Source organism: Corvus kubaryi, unplaced genomic scaffold (assembly GCF_017639235.1).
Source record: "Corvus kubaryi isolate FWS band 111438036 unplaced genomic scaffold, C.kubaryi_AGA036_p1.0 split1-131, whole genome shotgun sequence".
NCBI lineage: Eukaryota > Metazoa > Chordata > Aves > Passeriformes > Corvidae > Corvus > Corvus kubaryi.
The window spans coordinates 15,376,112-15,399,162 of NW_024582073.1; the positions used below are offsets into that span (position 1 = coordinate 15,376,112).

At 37.2% G+C, this 23,051-nt stretch overlaps 1 protein-coding gene across 19 annotated transcripts in view; it reads right to left on the bottom strand.

Annotated features, from left to right (window-relative positions):
• The window catches only part of SLIT2 (slit guidance ligand 2), a 263,131-nt gene that overhangs the window by 44,471 nt on the left and 195,609 nt on the right, over positions 1-23,051 (bottom strand). For 18 of the 19 annotated variants that reach the window (XM_042053071.1, XM_042053072.1, XM_042053063.1 and 15 more), the window contains 8 exons: positions 17,330-17,404; positions 11,911-12,054; positions 10,197-10,340; positions 8,885-9,051; positions 7,983-8,115; positions 3,043-3,111; positions 1,001-1,072; positions 713-784 (listed from right to left, as the gene is read on the bottom strand). In XM_042053071.1, the coding sequence (XP_041909005.1) occupies positions 713-784; positions 1,001-1,072; positions 3,043-3,111; positions 7,983-8,115; positions 8,885-9,051; positions 10,197-10,340; positions 11,911-12,054; positions 17,330-17,404 (876 nt within the window). The remainder of the gene's footprint in view (positions 1-712; positions 785-1,000; positions 1,073-3,042; positions 3,112-7,982; positions 8,116-8,884; positions 9,052-10,196; positions 10,341-11,910; positions 12,055-17,329; positions 17,405-23,051) is intronic. The other variant, XM_042053065.1, reaches the window with a different exon arrangement.

The following is a 23,051-nucleotide window of genomic DNA, read 5'->3' on the forward strand; positions in this document are numbered from 1 at the left end:
CCACGTGTGCGACTGTGGGGGCACGTGGGACCCCATGGGCTGGGCAGGGACAGTATTAGAGGCCAAAATTACATGTTCTGCTGTGGATGTTTGAAAAGGAATTTTTGCAGGCTTTTTACTTAATGACAAAGTGAAGCTGTAAATGAGACTGACTGTTCTTTATTTTCCTTTGTCCATTTCTGTGCCCTGTCAACCATGTTTTTCCTAGTGGTAAAAAGGAAAGTTTTCATGCAACCAAAAAGTAAAGTTACTGATTTTCAGTACTTAACCATGATGTCATGGTTTTGGAAATACTCCCACATTAAATGAAACAAGACAGAAAGAAATTTACTGTTGGGTTCAAAATTCAACTGCAAACCCCCCTCATATATACTGAAGGAATTTATACATACAGCATTTCTGCTATACTTTAATGCTTATAACAAGGAAGAAAATAACACAAAAAAAAAGAAATACAGCTGGCATTAAAAATCAGAAAAGTAGAAAGTGCATGTCTGTATATAAAATGTTCTCCAGCATCAGGTCACTTCTTGTGCAGCATTTTGAGATTGTACGTCCCCAGAATGAAGCCACTTAGTTTTTAAGGCTACATAATTATCACTTCTCAAATATTTGATAGGTTTTAAAATCTTCTAACTTCCTACGGTTCTGCTATCTTCTGTACACAAATAAAAATTATGGAAAATAGCAATGATTAAAAAATAATACTTACAACAACCTAAGTGATTTCAGCCCATCGAAAGTCCGTGCAGGGATACATCTTAGGCGGTTGTAACTAAGAATTCTGAAAATATATAAAATGCTGTCAGTAAGGGTATCAGTCATTCAATAAACTATGCAGAGCATGACCAAAATCAGCTTTTGCACACACAGCTAGTTAGGAAACAAGTTATTTTACAGCCTCCAAACCAAGCAAATTTTAATCAACTAAATGCCCTTTCTTTCCAAGACAAAAAACCCCACTGCTTCCAAAGAGTCACTGTTACATGTTTAAACTTACAAGGTGAGCAGCTGAGTCATGTTGCTGAAGCTCTGATTAGAAAGAGTGCTGATTCTGTTGTTACTTAAATCTCTAAAAAATAAATTCAGAAATTCAGACCTTAAAATGACTGCCCCAGTCCCAAACCACTGTAAGTTAAAATGACAGATATATTTTCATTAGTAGAAGTAGTATCATCATTGATATAACTATTTAAAGCAGCACCTGTTTTTATTTTCACATGCCATATACAAGCCCAGCAAGTGTTTAGCTTGATCAATAAAAAGCATTCTCATTTCAACACAGATGAAAAAGCAGTGCAATGCATTCTAATACAACAGCAATGTTCATCATGCTACCAAGTTAATAATGCAATCCTTCATAAACTCAAGCACAAAAATGAAAGTGATTTTTTTTTAAAGGGAAAGTCATTCCAGTCATGTCCCTAATGACACCTAAGTAAATATCATTTAATACTCTACTTAACACTTATATGTGGAAGACATCAAAGCCCAGAGCTATTATTATAAAGAACTCTATCTAAGATTTACAGATAAAGCCTTAAGGTCCTCTTTGTTCAATATTCTAATGAATAAAATCTTAAATATGATGGAATCTGGAGTGGTATGCTGGTAGCTTCAAAGATGCTGCATTAAATGGGAATACTCTCTGTTCTTTGTTCTCATATTGTGCTTTACTTTTCATTTTATGTTGACTACTTAACTATTATTTCATGTATTTTGTGGTGAAATACTGCCTTTGTTTCTGAGGGAACCTTGATGTGTTAACTTAAGAGTACTGTTGAATAGCTATGCAATATACATATTTCCCCACTTGAAATTTTCATGAAAGTATGTAAGATGACTGACTCAAAATAAACATATAAGGCAAGTATAACAGAGCAATATATTCATAAGAGAAAGAAAAAGTTAAAAATAAACAAATTTCCTTGTTAATTGGGAGCTCAGGAGACTTGTATGTAATTCTTTGTTTGGCCACAGAACTATGAATAGTGGTTTCTTTTTCCAAACACAGCTGAGGAACATTCCCGACTACATAACAGCAGTATGAGTAAACGTACAAAAGAATTTAAAATAATGTGCCCTGCAGGTCTGATAAATGGAGACTGTTAATACTCATTTGCATTCTATTTACTGTTCGTCTATTCATAACTTGTCTAAACAATTCACAAAGATTTCCTACAAGTTCTACACTGGATGGACTTGAAAATATTGCAAGGCTTTTTTCCTGATGTTATTTGAAAAATACAAAAAGTTTTGAAAGTATGCGTTTTTTAAAAATTTGTGATTGTGACTTCTTTTGTTTAACATGAGATAAATAAAGGAAACCAAACTCTTATTTTTGAATTGCTCTAAACCCGCTGAAAAACGAAATTTAAGAGATTCTGTTACTCCCCTCCACTTTTCATTCTGATTATAATGAAACCACAAAATGCTTTCAGAATGTAACACAGTTCAGCCTCAGCTGGTATAAATTTTTATAGTCCTAACAAAGACCATGGAACTACTGCCGGAATTACAGCCGTTTACATCTACAGTCTTCCTGTTTTTCTCACTGTACACTTAAAAGGTTCAGAAATCATATTCAAACCATTCATGAGGTAGAGGTAATAAATATTAGAGCAACTAGGGTTTTGCCTGAAATCACATAGTGAGTCAGCAGTAGTGTTGGCAGCAAGGCATGTTAGACAAGCTCTCTCCTTGTGTCCATACACAATGAACACCATACATTGTGGGAGAAACAATTACCCTGACTTTGTAAGATCTTATGTCTCTTTTGAAGTCAACTATAATTTTTGCTTATTTATTTTGTGATGTAATCACTGGAATAAATACCCATGCTCATAAAATGTGACTGAATATATTATATGTAGAAAGTGATAAGTAGAATAAAATATACATTATAAAATATGGTTGGGCATTGGCTGAAAGATATGATACATTTTACAGGCTTTTTCTTTTAAATAAATTCAGGTATAATTGAGTAAGGTATTTTATTATGTTTTTAATTCCAGTAAAGAACGTTGCTTCAAAACTACTTACATGAGTGTTAAATGCTTGTAGTTGGAAAGCTCTTTTGGAACAAGGGTAAACTGATTTCCATCCAAATATCTAAACCAGAAAAACAAAACAAAGAGCATTATTTATTTCATTAAAATAGCATAGTAGCATCTTCATCTACTAATCTCAGTATCCAACAGTAAAGTTAATAGCAAATGAACGCATACTACTTCCATTTTATAAGAAAACATGCTTACAAATTTTGGGTTTTAGAGGCACAACTGAAGATTTGTAGCCTAAGATCCAAATGCTACTGTATCATATAGAATGCATATTATGAAGTAACACAGTAAAAATCATCTCTTGCATTATAGTTTCTATTACTTCATAATGACTCTGCAAAATGAGGTCTTTATCATCTCCATTTCCCACATGCCTACAGAGGAAAGGTAAATCTGACTTCCACAAATCACAGTGAGTGTGGATTTTTAGCTATCATAAATAGAAACAGACTCTGACATTGCAGAGGAAATCCTTTACAGTATGAAGAGCAAGGTCTGGTTTTAGCTCTAACAGCAAATTCATTTGTCGTGCCTGTGGTTCAGGTCACCTTCCTTAATTTATCCCTGTATATTTCATGATACATCACGTGCTACAATCCTATTCCTATGAAGTATGTTAGGGACTGAAAACAGTAATCAATTACCCTTCACTAGAAAAGTTAGATTTTTTTTCCCCGTCTTGGTAGGTTTACAGCTCCTGTATTATATTGCTCACTCTTCTTCCATGCTCATAATTCTCAATAAGAGACCTTCTCATCCTTAGAGTTAAAGGGTACAGAACCATCAAATTGTATCAGCACCTGTGTTACAGGCAGAGAAAGGTAACAAACCTTGCCTAAAAAGCTTCCAGTGTGCAGCAAGACATAAAGTACAAGTGGAGGGGTTCTTCATGTAACCAGGGCAAGTAGTTTAGAGATGATAAGAAGTGCTGAATTTACCTGATGGTTTGAAATGAAGCAGATAGTGGCAAGAAGATTAAAGGCCTTTAGTTTCTCAGCTGGGGCAAATGACTTTGCTGATGGTGGTATTACATATGTTTCCTGGAACCCAAGTGGAAACTACACCCTCATTATCCCTATACAAAGAAGGTATTTTTGCTATCCAAATACTTGCAACAAACTTGAGCTAAGAGCAGTCTTTGAAAGAGACATTTTTAGTCTGATTTTGGGCTTAATGTCTTTACGTATGTTGTAGCATCTGTGGAAACTTTTGTCTTGACTAAATGGATGAGCTGAAACACAGTTAAGCTTCACGAAACAACCATCTACATCTAATAAAAAAGCTTTCTTTCTTTCTTCCTTTTTTTTTCCTTGGACCATGCCTTTCTAGGGCTGCTTGCCAAATCCAAAATGTGTCTCAACAAGCTTTATACTTACACTATGTTAATGGTGGTGAGTAGAGCATGGGCTCATATAATTAATTATTAAGAAAACCAAACCAACTTTTAAAATTTTTGAAGTAGTAACTATTCTGAGGAAATTCTTTTATCAACAGATAAATTAGGTTATATTATTAAGCTTCATTAGAACTGAAGTACTACAAGTATCCACTTGTCTGATAAAATTCCTCCTTGTTCAAATGAAGCATTATTAAGATATTTTATAAAACACATGAAGAGTGCATGTTAGAAGAGCCATGCATGCTAAAGAGCAAGAAGAATCAATCAGTATGCAACTGTTAACAGGAACCACCTCCATTATCCTTTTGAAAAATATGCCAAATTGCATGCTTAGACACTAACTAAAGCTTACAAAATTGTACACAAATGGCTTTTCAGTCACAGGGTTCCACTTGCAATTCCAAAAGTATCTCTCTTTATCTGCTTTGTTTTACATTGCTTTGATAACCTTATACTGCCAAATTGTGTTTATACCGAACTATATTCAAGAAAGTCATCTCTTTGAGGAAAAGACCCCAAAATACCAAACCCAAAACCTAATGAAGTTATAGTTTTATATATGTGTGTGCTAATTTGAGTTCTTAATAATTTCAATTTATTAATGGCTAAAGACTTTTGGATGCTATTAAGCACCAGACTAATGATGGATATCTCAGAATCTTCTATACAATACCAAACCATAAAACAGTAAAATTATGACTTATGAAACATAGTTATGCTATTTCCTGGAAAAGCACTATATTAACCAGGCATTATGAAACATTATTAAATACTTGTCATATGTAACACAAACCAACATTTTTTCTCATATATAATTTCTTTTTATTTTTCGATATTGTGACCTATCTGATCAAGAATTAAATAAATTAATATCTCAATTTTTAGGTTCATATTTTCCCTTTCATAATGCATAAAAATTTGCTCATATATTCTTATGAGTAGCTTATTCAGTTAATATCTTCAAACAATACATGAGGTAGCAAGCTGTTTTTTATATCTGTTACTGTTCACCTGCATATTCAAATCGTATCTTTCATGAAATGCAATCTTAACAATTTTTCTCATAGAAAAAAATGTATCGAGATTAATAAAATATCCCAGATTTTATAAAACTGCCTATGTGAAAAGGAAGACATACTATTAAAACCAGTATTTTTGAAATATCACAAAACTATCACAATCTCTGTATCATAGAATATTCTAAGTTGGAAGCATCACAAAATCACAGAATCATTAGGACTGGAAGGGACCTCTGGCAATCATCCTGTCCAACCCCTCTGCCAAGGCAGGGTCACCTAGAGCAGGTAACACAGGAACACATCCAGTGAGGTTTTGAATGGCTCCAGAGGGGGAGACTCCACAACCTCCCTGGGCAGCCTTTCCAGTGGTCTAACACCGTCAATGTAAAGAACTTCTTCCTCATGTTGAGGTGAAGCTTCTTGTGGCTTAGTTTATGGACATAACTCCTTGTATTGTTGCTGGGCACCACGGAAAAGAGTCTGGCACCATCCTGTTGACACCAGCCTTTGAGATATTTGTATGTATTAATGGGATCCCTTCAGTCTTCTCCAGACTAACCAGGCCCAGCTCCCACAGTCCCTCCTCATAGGAGAGATTCTCAGCCCCTAATCATCTTTTTGGCCTCCACTGGACCCTCTCCAGTAACTCCTTGTCTTTCTTGAACTCTGGAGGCCAGAATTGAACACAATACTCTGGAAGTGGCCTCACAAGGGTTGAATAGGGAAGGAAGATCACCTCCTTTGACCTGCTGGTTACACTTTTTCTAGTGCACCCCAGGACTGAGTCCAACTCCTGGCCCTGCACAGGACAATCCCCAAGAGTCACACCATGTGCCTGAGAGCATTGTTCAAACACTTCTTGGACTCTGGTAAGCTTGGTGCTGTGACCACTTCCCTGGGGAGCCTGTTCCAGTGTCTGACCACCCTCTCAAAAATAACCTTTCTTTGCCATAATTTTACTTCACGCTGAAGTGAAACTGACTGGTTTGTAGTAACCAGGGTCAACCCTCTTGCCTTTCTCAAAAATTGGGACATTCTCCAGCTTCCAGTTGACTGGGACCTCTTCCAGATTACCAAGAATATACAGAAATCATTGAGAGAGGCCTTGCAATGACAGCTATCTCTTTGAGTACGTTTGGATGACCCCAGAGACTTAGAGAAGGCCAGCAGGAGCAGCAAATCCTGTGCAAGTTTGGGGTTGGCTGGGAGTTAATCATTCTCATAGTCATGGTCCTCCAGCTCAGGGCACTGGAACCCTCAGAGCCGATCATTGGTATTGAAGACCAAAGTGAAGAAAGCAGTAAACATCTCTGCTTTCTTTGCTGTCCCTGTTTGTGAGGTGACCATATTCATCAAAAAATAAACCAGTGTTATTTCTGGACTGCCTTTTGCTATTAAGATATTTTAAAAAGCTCTGTCTATTGTCCCCAGCAGTACTGGCCAGCTTCAACTCTAACTGGGCCAATTTTCTTCCTACGCTGATGAGCAGCACCTCTGTATTCCTCCCATGTCACCCGACCTTGGTTCTACTGGATGTACACTTTTCTTTTTTGCCTTAGCTCCAGAAGATCCCTGCTTAGCCGAGCTGGCCTTCTGCCTCACCTGCTTGACTTCTGACATCTTCTAATTGCTTGCTTTTTAGCTCTTAACAGGTGATACTTGAAAAGTGACCAGCACTGATGTACCTCAGTACCTTCCAAAGCATTTCCCATGGAGATCTAGCTAGTTCCCCGAGCAGCCTGAAGTCTGCTCTCCTCATATCCATAGTTGAAGTTTTGCTGGCACTTTTCCTCCTGTCAACAGAGATTTTAAACTCGACTGCTTTATGACCACTGTGGCCAACGCAGACACCACATGCCACTTTACTCACAAGACCTCTTATTAACATGCAACAAAACCAGGAGAGCACCCTTCCCAGGCCACTTCCTTAGTACCATAAAGCCACTGTCCAGGTTTTTTTAACTCCCTGACCGAGATGAAGGCTACTGATTTAGAGGATTAAGGTGCTTGATTTGGAGTTAAAAAGTATTGATTTAGAGGTATAATAAACATGTTCATTATGAAAACACATTCATATTATTTTCTTTTTGCTTTCTCGTGTAATTGAACTTCATTCCTTCCTAACCAGTGACCAGAGTTTAATCAGATTCACTGTTGCCCCTAATTTAACCCATTGTAACATATCATCTACACGTGGTTATACAATTGTTCAGTGCTGGGGATATAAATTATGATTACAATTTTATATACATATATTTTTAAAGCTTTTCAGTAACAGATAGTTCTTAACAGTGGTTTGGGACTTACAAAGCATTGCTAATTCAGACTTAACCTCAAGTTTCTCAAGATAATGTGAAAGTCTTTATAAAGCAGTGGATTAACAAATTTCAACTCATCTACTAAATTCAATTCTTCATTTTCTTTTCTTGACCTCATTCTTGACCCTGACAATAAAAATCTGACATTAATTTTCATAAAAGAGAAAAAAAGTGTGCCACTTACAGTTCAGTTACATCTTTTGGGATGCCTTTAGGCAAGGCTTTCAGACCTTTGTTGCTGCAGCGAACTACTGTGTCCAGACAAGTACATTCTGCAGGGCAGCGGGCCAGGGGAGAGCAGCTATTGTCATCATTTCCTGGTTAATAAAAACAAACAGATGCTAATATTGCTAATAAATGTCACTTCAGTATTAGCAATAATAGCCCAACTGGATTTTCTTTAAGCCAACATGATATTTCTACATTATAATATCTCGATAGGGAAAAAAATTACATCATCTATGTAAACCATCACTCCAAGAATTTACATTTCAGGTGATGCTTTACTTAGTACAATGCTGTTTTATTAGGTAAGAATGTTATAATAAGGGAAAAAAATCATTAAAGAAAGAATAAATCTTGAAAAGAAAGACAATAACATTAATAAAGTATTAAAAACAATGTCTTTAAAAAAAGATACAGCCTTGAAAATTGACAAATCAATAATGCAGTAAATGGAAGTATATGTGAGGGATACAAGATAGCAGCATTTCTTTTAATTAAGAGTTAATGAAGCCACAAGCTATAAGATGTCATGCTATTTGATCAAGTAACCTGAAAGTGTGCTTGATTCAAGCATTGGTGTTTGAAAATATTCTCATCTGAACTATAACATTTGATCAATTTCTTTATACTATTTCTAAATTATTAATTACAGTACAGAACATAGACGAGAAAAACTTTAGAAGGCATATGTACAACAGCCTGTGCTTGCTGATCATCCAAAAATGAGTGGAAAATTTTTAAACTGACATAGAAACTGAGCACGAAGGCCTTTAAAGTGCAATACTTTGGGATCTATGGGAGTCATGCAGCTATCTATATGAAAGCTGAAATTATAAAAGGTTCAAATATTGATTTCCTTACCATCATCACATGTAAAATCCTGAATTGCCACATCCTGGATAGGAATCTCTTTGAGGAAGTAGGGTTTTTGGCAGCGAGGGTTCCCCGTCACAATGCGTTTCTTCCTTAGCCAGTCTCCAAGCCATGCGAGATGGCAGTTGCAGTTGAACGGATTGGCCAAGAGGTTTCTGAGAACCACAGGAAAATTTATCTCAGATGACACCACACTTTCATCCTAAGGATTCTACTTCTATTTTCAAAAAAGCATACCTAATACACTGTTCTTCAAAAAATACTGCATGTAAACCATAGGTGAAAGGTGTAATTTAGGCTCTGTGTGGTGAATCTTAATACAGCTTGTTCAGAAATAATTTAAAACTGTCAAAGACCTGACTGCATGTCAAGCCACTCTGTACCAATAATGCAATAATTTCATATAGAGATGGAGGCTGATTACTTTACATTATTAGCTTTAACCTGACAACAGCTATTCCATTAATTTATCATCTCAAGATTTCCATCTTTTATTTGCTCCAGAGAATAAGTTTCCTATCTGAAATGACAGCTAAGTTGATTACATGCCAGTAACAAAAATGAATTTACTTCTAAAAACCTCAATACTTTTGGCATTTCCTTATTTCACCACAAACCTATCGACAATTCTGTTATTTATAAACATATCATCCTTAATATGCAAAATTAGTAACTGGGTGCGAAGTGTCACTTTTCATGTAAAAAGGGGATTAAGTACTTTCCTGAATGATGCTACCTACAACCAGCATTTCTTCACGAAACTGAGTGGCAGCTTTGCTTACTCTTTGCACTTCCCTTAAATTATACAATATTTAAATAAAAAAAAGATGCTTCTTTTTATAGAAAATATGACTGAAGCTTCATTATTAAACACATATGAATTAAGATTCTCAGCAGGCCAAGGAAATTTAAGCTAGTAACTTTGTGGCACAGGGCAGAAGGACAGACAACATGGTAATCTGACCAGCTGTGATTGTGTGCTGTCTACCCAAAATGTGGCTTTCTACACTGGTTTAGATCAGTGGGCTTCCACGAGGGGACTGACCAGGGTGTTTTTCCTGCCTTCTCGGACACTTCTGGAAACCAGTCTAACACTGTATCAAAGGGCACCATGAAAACATACTCTTCATGTGCCCAAGGTGGTCCATAAAATAAAATTTCTCAAAACTGCCTCTATGAAATCTTTTTATCCCTTAACTTTACCATGTGCTGTGAAATTACACATCAAAGTATTAAGGGAAATGCCCCCCAAAGGTCAGAGATTTAAATATGGTTATGGTAAAAGAAGAATGTGACTTACAGTGTAGAGAGCGAATGCAGCGTGTCGAAGGAGCCAGGCGCCACAGTGGTGATCTGGTTGTCATACAGAGAGAGCAGGCGGACAGAGCTCAGCCCTGTGAAGCTGTCATTTCCCACACAGCTCACCCTGTTGCTCCTCAGCATCCTGAGAAAGAAGGATCAGCATTTTTCAGCTTAGCCTGGGCAAGGACCGGGGCTGAAGTGGCTGCTGGAGTGAGGACCAAGAGGTATGACTCCAAAGGGGCTGCTGCCAGTGAAGAGACCACCAGTGCAGTGACCCCTGTGCTGCCTGTCTCCTCACTGAAGAGACTGAGTGCAATGTGTGTGGAGCAGGCTGGAAGACAGGTGGGTCGGTTTCACAAAGGCAAGGTGTGTTTCACAGAATCACAGAATGCGTAAGCTTGGAAAGGACCACTCGAGATCATCTGGTCCAACCTCCCTGCTCAAGCAGGGTTCCCTAGAGCTTTTCCCTAGAGAGTTACTCAAGATTGTGTTCAGGTAGCTTCTGAGTATCTCCAGACGAGACCCCACAACCTCTTTGGCAGCCTACTCCAGTTTCCCCATGGCATTTGTGGTTTTTTCTTGTTCTTTCAATACGAGAAGCAGTAATTATGAATTTTTAATTGACAAGAAATGAAACTGTTTGCAATTCCCCAAATTAGAGAAACACAGCAGCCCTCTCTTCGTATTTCCAAGGCTGATGATTCCAGAACTGCTATTTATATAGAGCGGAGGCATGTACCAGCTGACCTCCTCTTCAAGCCCCTTTCACTTCATTTTCCTTAGGACAAATTCCAGAAACCACTTCTACTGCATTCAGAAGCATTTCATTCAAATAAAATCAAGCTACCCTGACTCCTCCTCAGCATGACTCTAAGACAGTACAGCTTTCAGAATCCTAAGCTATTCTAAAATCTCTCGAATTTCTATAAAACTTAAGAGCTTTGAAGTCTGTTTGTTCTCCTCTCTGTCCACCGAAAGACGGTAATTTTCCCCCATGCTCTTGTCTAGGACTAGCTGCTTTAAAAAATTTTAGCAGCTTTAACTACAAGGTTAGAAACTGTAGACGTGCTTTATTTAAAATACCTAATGTCTGTGGACAGCTGAAACCCCAAAGACCATTTAATCTTGGCTCTGGCCTGCAGATCAGGAGGACAGGCTCTCTGAAGAAGGCCAAGATGCTGCAGACTGCATAAACTCCTTTTTTGAGTGGAAAGAACTAAACTGCTTCATGGAAAGAATGAAATTAGTTCAAGATATAGTGCTTTTAATCTTGCCTTCACTGTTGAAATGACAGAAAAATTACTTAGGAGAGAATCATTTCCCACATTTCAATACACACTAGAACAATTTCCTCCTCCAGCAATTCCCAGTAATGGCTGAGCTGAAATGAATCAGACTCCATTACGTAAAATGTGTAATTCCCGTGCAAAATTCTGTTACTTTGATGATTATTCCCATTTCCATTTCTGAAGTTGGATGTTTACCCATTCTCAATTGCTTCATTGCTTTAGAGGACTCATTATACCCATAATTAATAATTAATAAATTAATACAATGTATAGCTTCTTGTAAAATAGGAACAAAAACTAAAATATGCTTGAATAATCCAGAGCTAATTCTCCAAAATAATTTTTTTTAGGACAGATACAATAATATTCTCAAAAATACTGGAGAGAAAAGAAGAATAAAAACACTGAAATAAATATACTTACAGTGTTTTGAGACTTTCTAGTCCTTTGAACATTTTGTGTTGAACACTTTCCAAGCGGTTGCTTGTGAGCAAGAGTTCATTCACACCAGAGGCTCCATCAAATGCTCCTTCTTCTATATCTGTAATCTTGTTATTGCTCAGGTTTCTATTACGCATGAACAGAAACAGAGAAGAACTGAGAGGATTTTCTTTTATAAATATCCTAAATTAACTGTTAAATGCTGCAGACTGCATAAATTTCAAGACAAACTTAGAATCTTAGTTTTCCACTAAGGCCCACTAATATCCTCCAAGATCATCAAATGCAATCTCGATGCAACAGTCAAGTTATTGTGTAAAAGCACAAAATATAAATATACCATTCAACTTCAAACCAGTAAAAAAATTTGTATGCCCTTCTAATTAAAGAAGCAAAGATTTTTAAAGTAATCTTTGGAAGATGTTTTTAAATAATGGCAATTACCCAACCCATGCTGCAGTCCCACAAGAACATATTTTCCTAATTTTGAATCGTATCTCTAACTATATTTTTTCAGGTCTCCAGCCTCTGTAGTATTTTTAGATGAATTTAATAACAAAATTATACTGTATGAGTTCAGCACAACTAACCTCTCTGATTTATTTTAGCTTGACAGACAAATATAGGAAAACAGTATAAACAGCAACATATGTAAAGGAAATGTGTGAATGTAAACAGTACATGAAATGTTAATAATTTGTGACATTAGTTAGAAGGCAGGGTTTATAAGCAAGATAGTTCATTTATCTGCAATTTGCATGCAAAGTGGATCAAAATGTGGGGAAAATGACCTAAAATATTGCCAAAGTATTTAGTAGTTACGATTTTAGTTGAAATATGGAAATTACATCCCAAATGTGTAGGATCTGTACTATATATACACAAAAGCATACATACGCAACAGCACACATTTTCTTAGATATTTTCATGTTAGTCTCCTTTTGTTTTGTTTGTTTCATATCATTATTTACACATATTACAGAAGTACATAGCTACACATTAAATAGTGTTATAATACACTAGCGATTTTTCAAAAGGTCTTAAAAACTCTCTGAGACAAAGTGAATGGAAGTAAAGCTAAAGACTCTTTGATGGAATTAATGGTATTGGGAAGAAAATCAAACATTATTTGATGCAATTTTTAGAATAGTGTTTAAATCATTCAAAACAAGAAAGATACTATTTCTTAGAAAAAAACCCAAGAAGTTGTGGCTTAATCTTTAGTGCTGACTACTCTCTCTAACCTGAAATAGAACCTACAACTGAAATGTAACCTACAACTTGCCTGTGAGGAAGGATACAATCATGGAATCAGTTAGGTTGGACCTTTAATATCATCAAGTCCAAGCATTTAATCCAGCACTGCCAAGTCCATTACAAAAAGGTATCCCTAAACCTTTTAAATTCCCCAGGGATGGCAAGTCCACCACTTCCCTGGGTGGCCTGTTCCACTGCTTGACAGCTCTTTCCATGGAGAAACCAAACTAAACCTCCTCTGCTGCAATTTGATATCATTTCCTCTCATCTTGTCACTTGTCATCTGGGAGAAAAGGACAACTGCCACCTCACTACAACCTCCTTTCAGATAGTTGTAAAGACTGAAAGGTCCCCACTGAGCTTCCATTTCTCCAGGCTAAGCAACCCATTTCCTAAGCTGCTCCTCATCACACTTGGGCTCCATACCCTCCAGCAGCTTTGTTACCCTTCTCTGGACTCGTTCCAGCACCTCAATGTCTTTTTGGTAGGGAGGGATCCAAAACTGAACTAAGTACTCAAGATGTGGCCTTACCAGTGCCAAGCATTGAGGAACAACCACTGCCACCAGTGCCAAGCACTGAGGGACAATCACTGCCCTGGTACTGCTGGCCACACTATTGCTGATACAGGCCAGGTGCCATTTGTCTTCTTGGCCACCTGGGCACACACTGGTTCATGTTCACCAGGCTGTCGACCAGCATCTCCAGGTCCTTTTCTGCTGGGCAGCTTTCCATCCCCAAGTCTGCAGCACTGCATGGGGATGTTGTGACAGTGCAGGACCTGGCACTTGGACTTGCTGAACCTCATACCATTGGCCTTGGCCAGTCTGAATTCCTCTGCAGAGCCTTCATGTCCTCCAGCAGATCAACACTCCCGCCCAAAATGGGATCATCTGCAAACTTGCAGAGAGTGAATTTAATCCTCTCATCCGGGTCATCGATACAAGTATTAAACACAACTGGCCGTAACACTGAGCCCTAGGGAACACCACTTGTGACTGTCTGCTGACTGGATTTAACTTCATTCACTATCCTCTGGGCCCAACCATCCAGCCATTCTTCTATCCAGTGAGGTATAAGTCCATCCAAGCCATGAACAACCAGTTTATCCTAGAGGATGCTGTGGGATATGGTGTCAAAGGCTTAGCTAAAGTCCAAGTAAACAACATCCACAATCACCGCTTTCATTTAGTTTAACAGTAGAGCTGTTCAGTCTGCAAGGTGCTGTGGAAGACTGGAAGCAAGAAACTAATTGTTTCTAATCTCAGATGGCTTGTCCATGTCAAGCCCTTAGTTTCCTAAAATCTTTTTTGTTCTTGTGGTAACACAGATACTACTTCACCCACTTCACACAGATATTTTAAAGATTAATGTTGCATTGCTAATCAATGTTCCAGTCCATAAACATGCTTTGTTACTGATGAAGCATCCAATCAATGAAACATTTAGGCCTTAATTTTTCAATGTCATCTGTGCAGAAATATCTTTGCACCTATCTTGAACCTCCAAAAGAAATACGAACTTCACAAAAGTATAGAATTCACTCATATTGGTGTCTCTGTAACACTAGTACTTCACTGCTTTCCAGTAATGCTTAAGCAGTCACTGTGTTATTCTCTCAATGAAAAAATGTTGTAACAACTGATAACTATATTAGGAAGTTATGGAGCAGTATTATTAAAATAGTTAACTTTTTATTTATCTTTTTAAATTTTTTTTGCCTTTTAAATTAACCACATTTTAAAGCCTGTGGGAGTTTCAACAGACAGGTACCCCAAGACTGATTAATATTCTTTTTTTTTTCTTTTGTCTTGAACACCTCCTCAGCTTAAAAGGAATATGGTTAAATATGAAGATCTGATATACATATGTGTGTGTATGCATGTGCATGTATGAAGCATGAAGCATTTTATTTATTTTCTAGAATCCTGCAATCATAGAATGTCTTCGGTTGGAAAAGACCTTAAATATTATCTAGTTCCAATCAGACTGCTGTAGGCTGGGACAACTTTCACTATACCAGGTTGCTCAGAGACTCATCCAACCTGGCCCTGAATACTTCCAGGGATGGGGCATCCACAGCTTCTCTGGGCAACTTTTCCCAGTGTCTCATCACCCTCATAGTAAAGAATTTCTTTCTGATATCTAATCTAAACCTACTCTCTTTCCGTTTAAACCCATTCCTCCTCGTTCTGTCACGCCCTTGCAAAAAGTCTCTCTCCACCTTCCTTGTAGGCTGACTTTGGATACTGAAAGGCCACAATTAGGTCACTCTGAGGCCCTCTTTCAGGCTGACCAATTCCAAATCTCTCAGCCTTTCCTTGTAGGAGATGTGCTCTCCATTCCTCTAATAATTTTGGTGGCCTCCTCTGGACTTGCTCCAACAGGTCAATGTCCTTCCTGTGCTGCGGACCCCAGAGCTGGATGCAGCTCACCAGAGTGGAGTAGAGTGATAGAATCCCCTCCCTCGCCCTGGTGCCCACACTGCTTTGGATGCAGCCCAGGACACATTTGGCTTTCTGGACTGCAAGCACACATTGCCTGGTCATGACCTTCTTGTCAACCAATACCCCCAAGTCTCTTCTGTTCATCCCTGAAACCATATTGATACTTGGGGTTTCCAGGACCCAGGTGCAGCACCTTGCACTTGGGCTATTGCACATCATGAGGTTCCCAGGACTCCCCCCTGCACCTTGTCCAGGTCTCTCTGGATGGCATGCCATTCTTCAGGTGTGGCAACAGCACCATTCAGCTTGGTGTCATCTGTAAATTTTCTGAGGGTGCACTTGATCACTTTCTCTATGTCATTGATGAGGACATTAAATATAGGTCCTTAAGGGACACCATTTGTCACTGATGTCTGGTGGGACTCTGATCCACAGACCATTACTCTCTGGATGCTGCTGTCCAAACAATTTCTTATCCATCTAAGCCCACCCATCAAATCCAACTCTCTCCAATTTAGAGAGAAGGATGTTGGAGGGGACCATGTCAAAGGCTTTATAGAAGTCCTGATGAATGACATCTATAGCCCCTTCCTTGTCCACTGATGCTTTGTATTGATACTTGATAGTTCCGAAGTACACGGTAGTTGTAAAAAGTGCTAATCTGAGATTCTTGAAGATTGAAGAAAACAGTGTTATCTACTATATAGCACCAGAACACTGTTGTGCCAGACATTCCTACATTCTTTTTTCTAATTATCACAGCCCAATTCAAAGTGGCAAGGTGTACTCAAGTGGAGAGGTCAAAGGCAAGTTCATTTTACATTGTTGGAATTTTTAAAATCTTTTTATCTAAAAAATCAGTAATAAATATTTAACTAATTGTGATCATGCCAGCAAGGATTTGGTTAAGGCTAACAATAGTTGAAGCAATACTACTGCTCCCTTAAGATTTTGATCGCTAATAATTTAGACTGATCTCTTACAAATGGTAGTCACTTGGTGACTACTAATCTATTTCCACTTGCATTTTTCTTCACTTACTATTTATGTTTGGATTTAATCCTGAAACGATTGAGCACAGAGTCACAAAGTCTAACTAAATGATCTACCCTCATATACATCTTTTACATAGGCTAAAGAAAAGATTTTCATAGTCTTATTTTTAGAAACAACTGCACTGGTAAAATTATAAACTCCTCTTAAAATATTAACTGTTAACATGGCTTTACATGGACGACCTATCAAACCACTTTTTTTCAGTCATTTTAATTTTGATATTCCCCTCACCTAATGACAGTTTAATGGAGCACAGAATCAATGGCATGTCCTTAATGTGCTGTAAGAGGCAAAATTGTCTGGTTAGAGAGTAATACAGCAAGTTACAAAAGATTACTGGAATCTTTTCTAAGCAGCTTATACTGCGAGCTCCCTGCTGTGGCTGCACAACAGACCAGCTGGCTGGACATTGCCACAAAGGTGCTGGAGCTATACACCATGAGAAGTGGTTGCTGGCAGTGCCAAGCCCCATAGAGAAGAGCTGCCAACTCTGACCTACCTCAGGGATTAATTTAAACCCATTCTTGATTTTCGATTGGAATATACTGAATCTTTTGTAGATTAGAACTAAGAAAGGTGGAGAGACACAGCAAGGAGCTAATACACTATCTGAATAGACAAGGTCATTGAAGTTGCACTTACATTTTACGCAGCTGAGGAAGTTTCTTAAAGATTCCAGTAGCTTCCAGGACTGAAAATTCATTGTTATTTAGTCGCCTAAAAGAAATTACATCAATGTCAGAAAAAAATTATTCAGGCACTGGTACAGAATGTTCCACATTAAGTGAACTTTTCAGTTTGGTTTCCCTGGATAGCTGATGTTTAACTGGTAGCTGAAGAACAATTCCTTATATAGTGACATTTCTAATTTTGATAATTCCTGTGAATGAACATTCTCATTCCTGTGAATGAACATTCTCATTAGTTGAACTTAGACATATGTAAGACATTTTTAAAACCTGATCACAAAATTTTATATAGCTGAAATCGAAAAGGAATATAAGATGATGTTTTTAATTTTTCAAACAAAAATGTAACTAAGGAAGGATTCCATGGCAACTTATAAATAAAAGTCTTTAAGAAGGACATATAAACCACTGAAGATTAGTCTTCTGTTCTTTAAAGGATATCAGATGGAGTCTGCCAGACATCTGGAGGTACTCACAGAACACTATTTACAAGAATGAAATAATTACTCTTCTTTTGAATAGGGTACCCACTGCATTGGTCTTCCCATGAATTTAAAAACACTTCTCTCACCATGATTTATCTTCATACTACTACAGCTGGCACACATATATTGCTTAAGACAGCATTTAATGCTGACTTGTAGCACTGTAAGAAGATATGCAATGAGCAACAAATACTAGCTGGGCACTTCTCTTTCCTGCACAGGTATCAAGGCTTACAGTACAGTACACCTTTAACAGCAGCTAGGTTAGGGGACCATCTATAGTTCAAAAATTACCTGCATTGACCCAGTACTCCCTATTTCCTCTCTTGAAAGAAAATGGAAATTAAGAGTCTTAGATCCTTTATATGCTCTAATTATTATTTTTCATAAAATAATATTATTTTATTATGCCATAATATTAAGGAAGGGAGTCTGTCCAGCTTTTCTTTAAAGATTTTAGAAGATATGACTGACAAGATCACCGTGAAATGGAATTCAGCATAATTCTAAACCCAGAATGCTTTTCAGAATTGTCTTACTGCAAGACAAGTTTAAAAAAACCCTAGAAAATTAAAGAAAGCTGCTTGTACATCCTTCCCTCCTGTTCATTCTCATTGATAGCCAGAAGGGAAATTAAGGTTGTAAATCTGAAGATATGGTTGTACAACAGTTTCAATATGGAACCAAACTGAAAGAAGACAGAAGTTTTTGGATATACACAAAACATTCGTATACCACACCAAATTACAAGAAACATGAATTTCAGAAGATGCTATCACCTCTAAAAATCATCTGAATGATTTGATATCATTTTTAGTGGGACCATATAAAATATTCTTGCACATTGTCAATTAACAAAATTACTTCACTCTAAACAGCCTTTTCTTTACCCTCTCTATCAACAACAGAAGCACTGACCATTCTATAAATGTTGACATCTTCAAATACTTTTCAAGTGCTATACCATCTAGAAGAATAACTTAATAATGAAAACATTTACTGTTTCTAATAATACTTGCTCTACTGAAAACATTTCTAACCCCATTGAAAAAGGCAAACAATTTGATCATTTATTCTTTGCAACAATCTTCTACCTATTAAAAGTAATTTACTTTGTCTGTCCCTCAAGTTTCTTTCACACAAATGCCCTCAACCTTTCCAGTCTTCTTTTCCATGATTCTTGTTCTCCTTGAATCTTTTTCTGAGCAATTATATCCATCCTGAAAAGTGAGGCCTTTAACACAGTATTCCAGCTGATAGTTTACTACTGCTATGTACAGTACAATAATTATTTAATATAATTTACATGCTACATTCCTATACCTATATCCTGAAATGAAATTTGCATTAGTGCCCAATAGCACTTCTTCATCTTTAATATGTATGATAACCACATCCTTTTATCTTGACCTACTTGCTGGTTTTTCCTCACTCTTGTATGTCTGGTGCTATATAGTTCTATCTAATTTCATATGTAGAATTTTAATTCTCATTTAAATTGTATTTATTTTGTTTAAATTAGTCCACACACAATGGAATCAAAATTATTACACATGGCTGGAAAGTTTACAGATGTGATCTCCATTCTGGATCTTAATATTATTTTTTGAGCCCAGTGCTCCTCACTGGTAAAGACAGCAACTATAGTTGTTACCTATCAATCACTAGATCAAGAAAATGATCTTAAAATTACATTTATCTGGTTTAGTCAAAGAAAAGTACTGAAATACCATTCTCAAAATAAAAAAGTAAACAGAGGCATTTGATGATGATGTCTATACATTCTGTTTGGATGGAATATTTGATGCTTTTTCCTGTTTTAGTAACACAATGGCTAAGATATTGCATGTTTTTGAACAATAGCTGAACTTTCCTGGAAGGCAATATAGTGCAGTGATATTCATGCTTTCCAAAATTACCTTGTTAGGTTATCATCTATTGTATAATCATTTTAAAAATTCAACATATAAGACTGAAATTATTTCTTATTTAGCATTTATCCTGGGGACTTTGGTTTGAATGATTTCTGAAATGCTTCCTGACTTTTCCTATGTATTAGAAAGCTACCTGAAAAATATTTTATTTCTGGGGTGCAATTACAGACGTGTAATTATATTATAAAATATCAAATTGGCAGATTACACAGATATTTCACTGCTTTTCTGGAAGACTGTGAGCAAGCGACAAAATGGGAAGTTAGAACAGCAGTTAGTTGGTTTAGTTATAATTTTTTTAACTTTAAAAATTAAGTATCTGCCTTGAACAACATTAATATTTTCAGATTTTTAAAAAAAAACAACTACTTTGAAGAAATAGGGTCCTTTTCCTGTGATATTATTACTGTTGCAATCTACACAATGGACACTTTTTTTAGAGAATCAGAGAATATGCAGAGTTGGAAGAGACCCAAGGATCATCGGGTCCAGCTCCTGGCTCTGTCACTGGTCACCAGGGAGAAGAGATCAGTGCCTGCCCCTCCTCTTCCCCTTATGACAAAGTTGTAACTGCAGTGAGGTCTCTCCTCAGTCTCCTCTTCTCCAGGCTGAACAGACCAAGTGACCTCAGCTGGTCCTCATACGGCTTCCCCCAAAGGCCCTTCACCATCTTTGTTGCCTACCATTGGACACCCTTTTTTCCTTACTTTTGATCTTCATTTCCAAGCTGAGATTCAACTCCAAACATCATCCTGCAGCAATTAGTCTAGCTCTCCTCATCACCTACAGAAGCATCAATGTAATTTGACTCTAACAAGTATTTTTATATCACATTTTGTGGGTAAAAAAAAAAAAGGCTAACTAGCTGCTATTCTCATACATGCCAGTAAATATTGTGAACTGGAAATCAAAGAATGGGCCTAGAACTAGACTGGGAAGTCCCAAGATGAACAACAAAGACAACACATCGAAGACCAGGAATAACAGAAGGAAACAAGAGAAAGAGCTGTAACTTTTGCATCAGTGAGGCAAACACCAAAAGAGTGTATTTGGCTAGAGCAAATGGATTTTTAGCGGAAGTAAAAAAAATGAAGAAGCAATTTTTCTATCCTCTCTAGAATATTTTCAGGACTATTGAAATTTTTATTATATCAAATGGCTTGAAGGACAATCCGTACAGCCTATCAAGTACCATAGAAATAGAAGGTTGAATAATGACTTTGTTACAGTTTAACACCCTTATACTTGGATAGAATGCTGGAAAGAAGAGGGCTCTTTAACAGCAAAAACTATAAAGGCAGCCATGATGGAAACCGAAGAGTGGTAGATTCCATCTCAAACTAAAAGTTCTCAGTTAAAAAAAAATTTACAGAAGTGAAAGGAAATAATTACCTTCTGTAAAAGTCTCAGGGGAATGGTGGATTTTTTAATCCACTAACATTTCAAACAAGACTGGATGTTTTCTGAAAGAAGTTCTGTAACCAAACATTTAGTCAAAAAAAAAATTGTTGACTGAAATTTGAGTGTTTAGGATATAGAGTAGATGAAGCTTGATTATTTAATTGTTCCTTTTTAATTTAACAGGTAGGAACCATAATTACGGAAAGAAAACACCTGACACTATCTTCCACATGTAAAAAAATGAATGAGAAAACCAATTAAAATGCTAAATTAAGATTATTATTTCTTCAGAGAAGAGACAATTAAACATGTTTCCTCCTAAAAATCAAAGCAATACATGCTTAATCACTTCAACAACTCCATTTCTCATCTCTTGGTTCAGTAACTATCGTATTTACAACCACTACTTTATGATCTCCTGCCACAATTTAACCTGTTACCTATTCCATCAGCTTTTATTTTTAAATTTAAAAAAAATTATCCCAAAATATTGGATAACATAAAATGTATTTCTCTTCTGAAATCTATCTCCCTTCATCCAAGACTGTATCCATTTTTTCTCTGATTGTAATTTTCAGATTTGTAATAAGAACATGTTGTGGTTTAAACCCAGCAAGATACCATGTTCAACACAGCCACTCGCTCACTCCCCGCCAGCAGGATCGGGGAGAGAACCAGAAGGGTAAAAGCTAGAAATCTCATGGGTAGAGATAAAGACAGTTTAATAGTAAAAGAAAAAGCCAAGCACACAAGCAAAGAAAAACAATAAATTAATTCACTGCTCTCCACGTGCAGAGAGGTGTTCAGCCATCCCCAGGAGAGCAGGACTCCTTCATGTGTAACAGTGTCTTGCAAAGACAAACACAATCACTCCTAATGTCCTCCCTTTCCTCCTTCTTCCTCCCCTTTACATCCTGAGCACAATGTCACAGGAACTGGAATAGCCCTTCAGTCAGTTTGGGTCACCAGTCCTCACTCTGCCTCCTCCCAACCTCCCAGGCACACCCAACTTCCTTCCCAGCATAAAAAGCAGAAAAGGCCTTGGCTCTGTGTAAGCCCTGCTCAACAATAACAAAAACATCACTATACTATCAACCCCGTGTTCAGCACAAATCCAAATCATAAGCCCATACTATCCACTGTGAATAAAATTAACTCTACCCCAGCCAAAACCAGCACAGACCATCACTAAGTTCAACTCATTCTCCCAGCTTAGAGACAGACAAAAGTCTCCATCTGTGTTTTAAAAATACTTCAGTTTTGAATCCCTTTTCGTCTCCAGGTATTCAAATACTTAACAATACTCTCATTATTTCATATCTCATTGCCATACTGCTGCTTTGATGCCAGCTGTAGACTGCTCTTCTAAGAGATGTGCCATCCTGTTGCTCATCTCACCCGTGGGTGACAACTTGATCACAATACTCTTGTCTCCACATCTCTATACTGCGTTACTATATCAAATCAAACTCTCTTTTTTTTTTCCCCTCAACATTTTGCCTTGTTCTTTAAACTGAATCTCCTAGGAAAACCAGCTATTTCCTTCCACTTTTGCTCTGCAATGACAGCCACTTTCATCTACCTTTCTGCCAATCCTTCAACCACCTCTGCACTCCCATAGTATTCTTTGCACATGGGGAAGCCTTGTAAAGCTGTCTTATTTTTATCTTTCACTCCCTGCTCGAAGACTACTCCAGTTGTAATGCCTACAAATCATTCCCATATGTCACTTATTAAGCAAGTAATAATCTCTGAGTTCTTCTCTGCCCATCTCTATTCATTATATTATTATCTCATCTTCTTAACCCAACTCTGTCCTGTTTGTCTGCTTTATCTTCCTCTGGTCTCCTGCCTG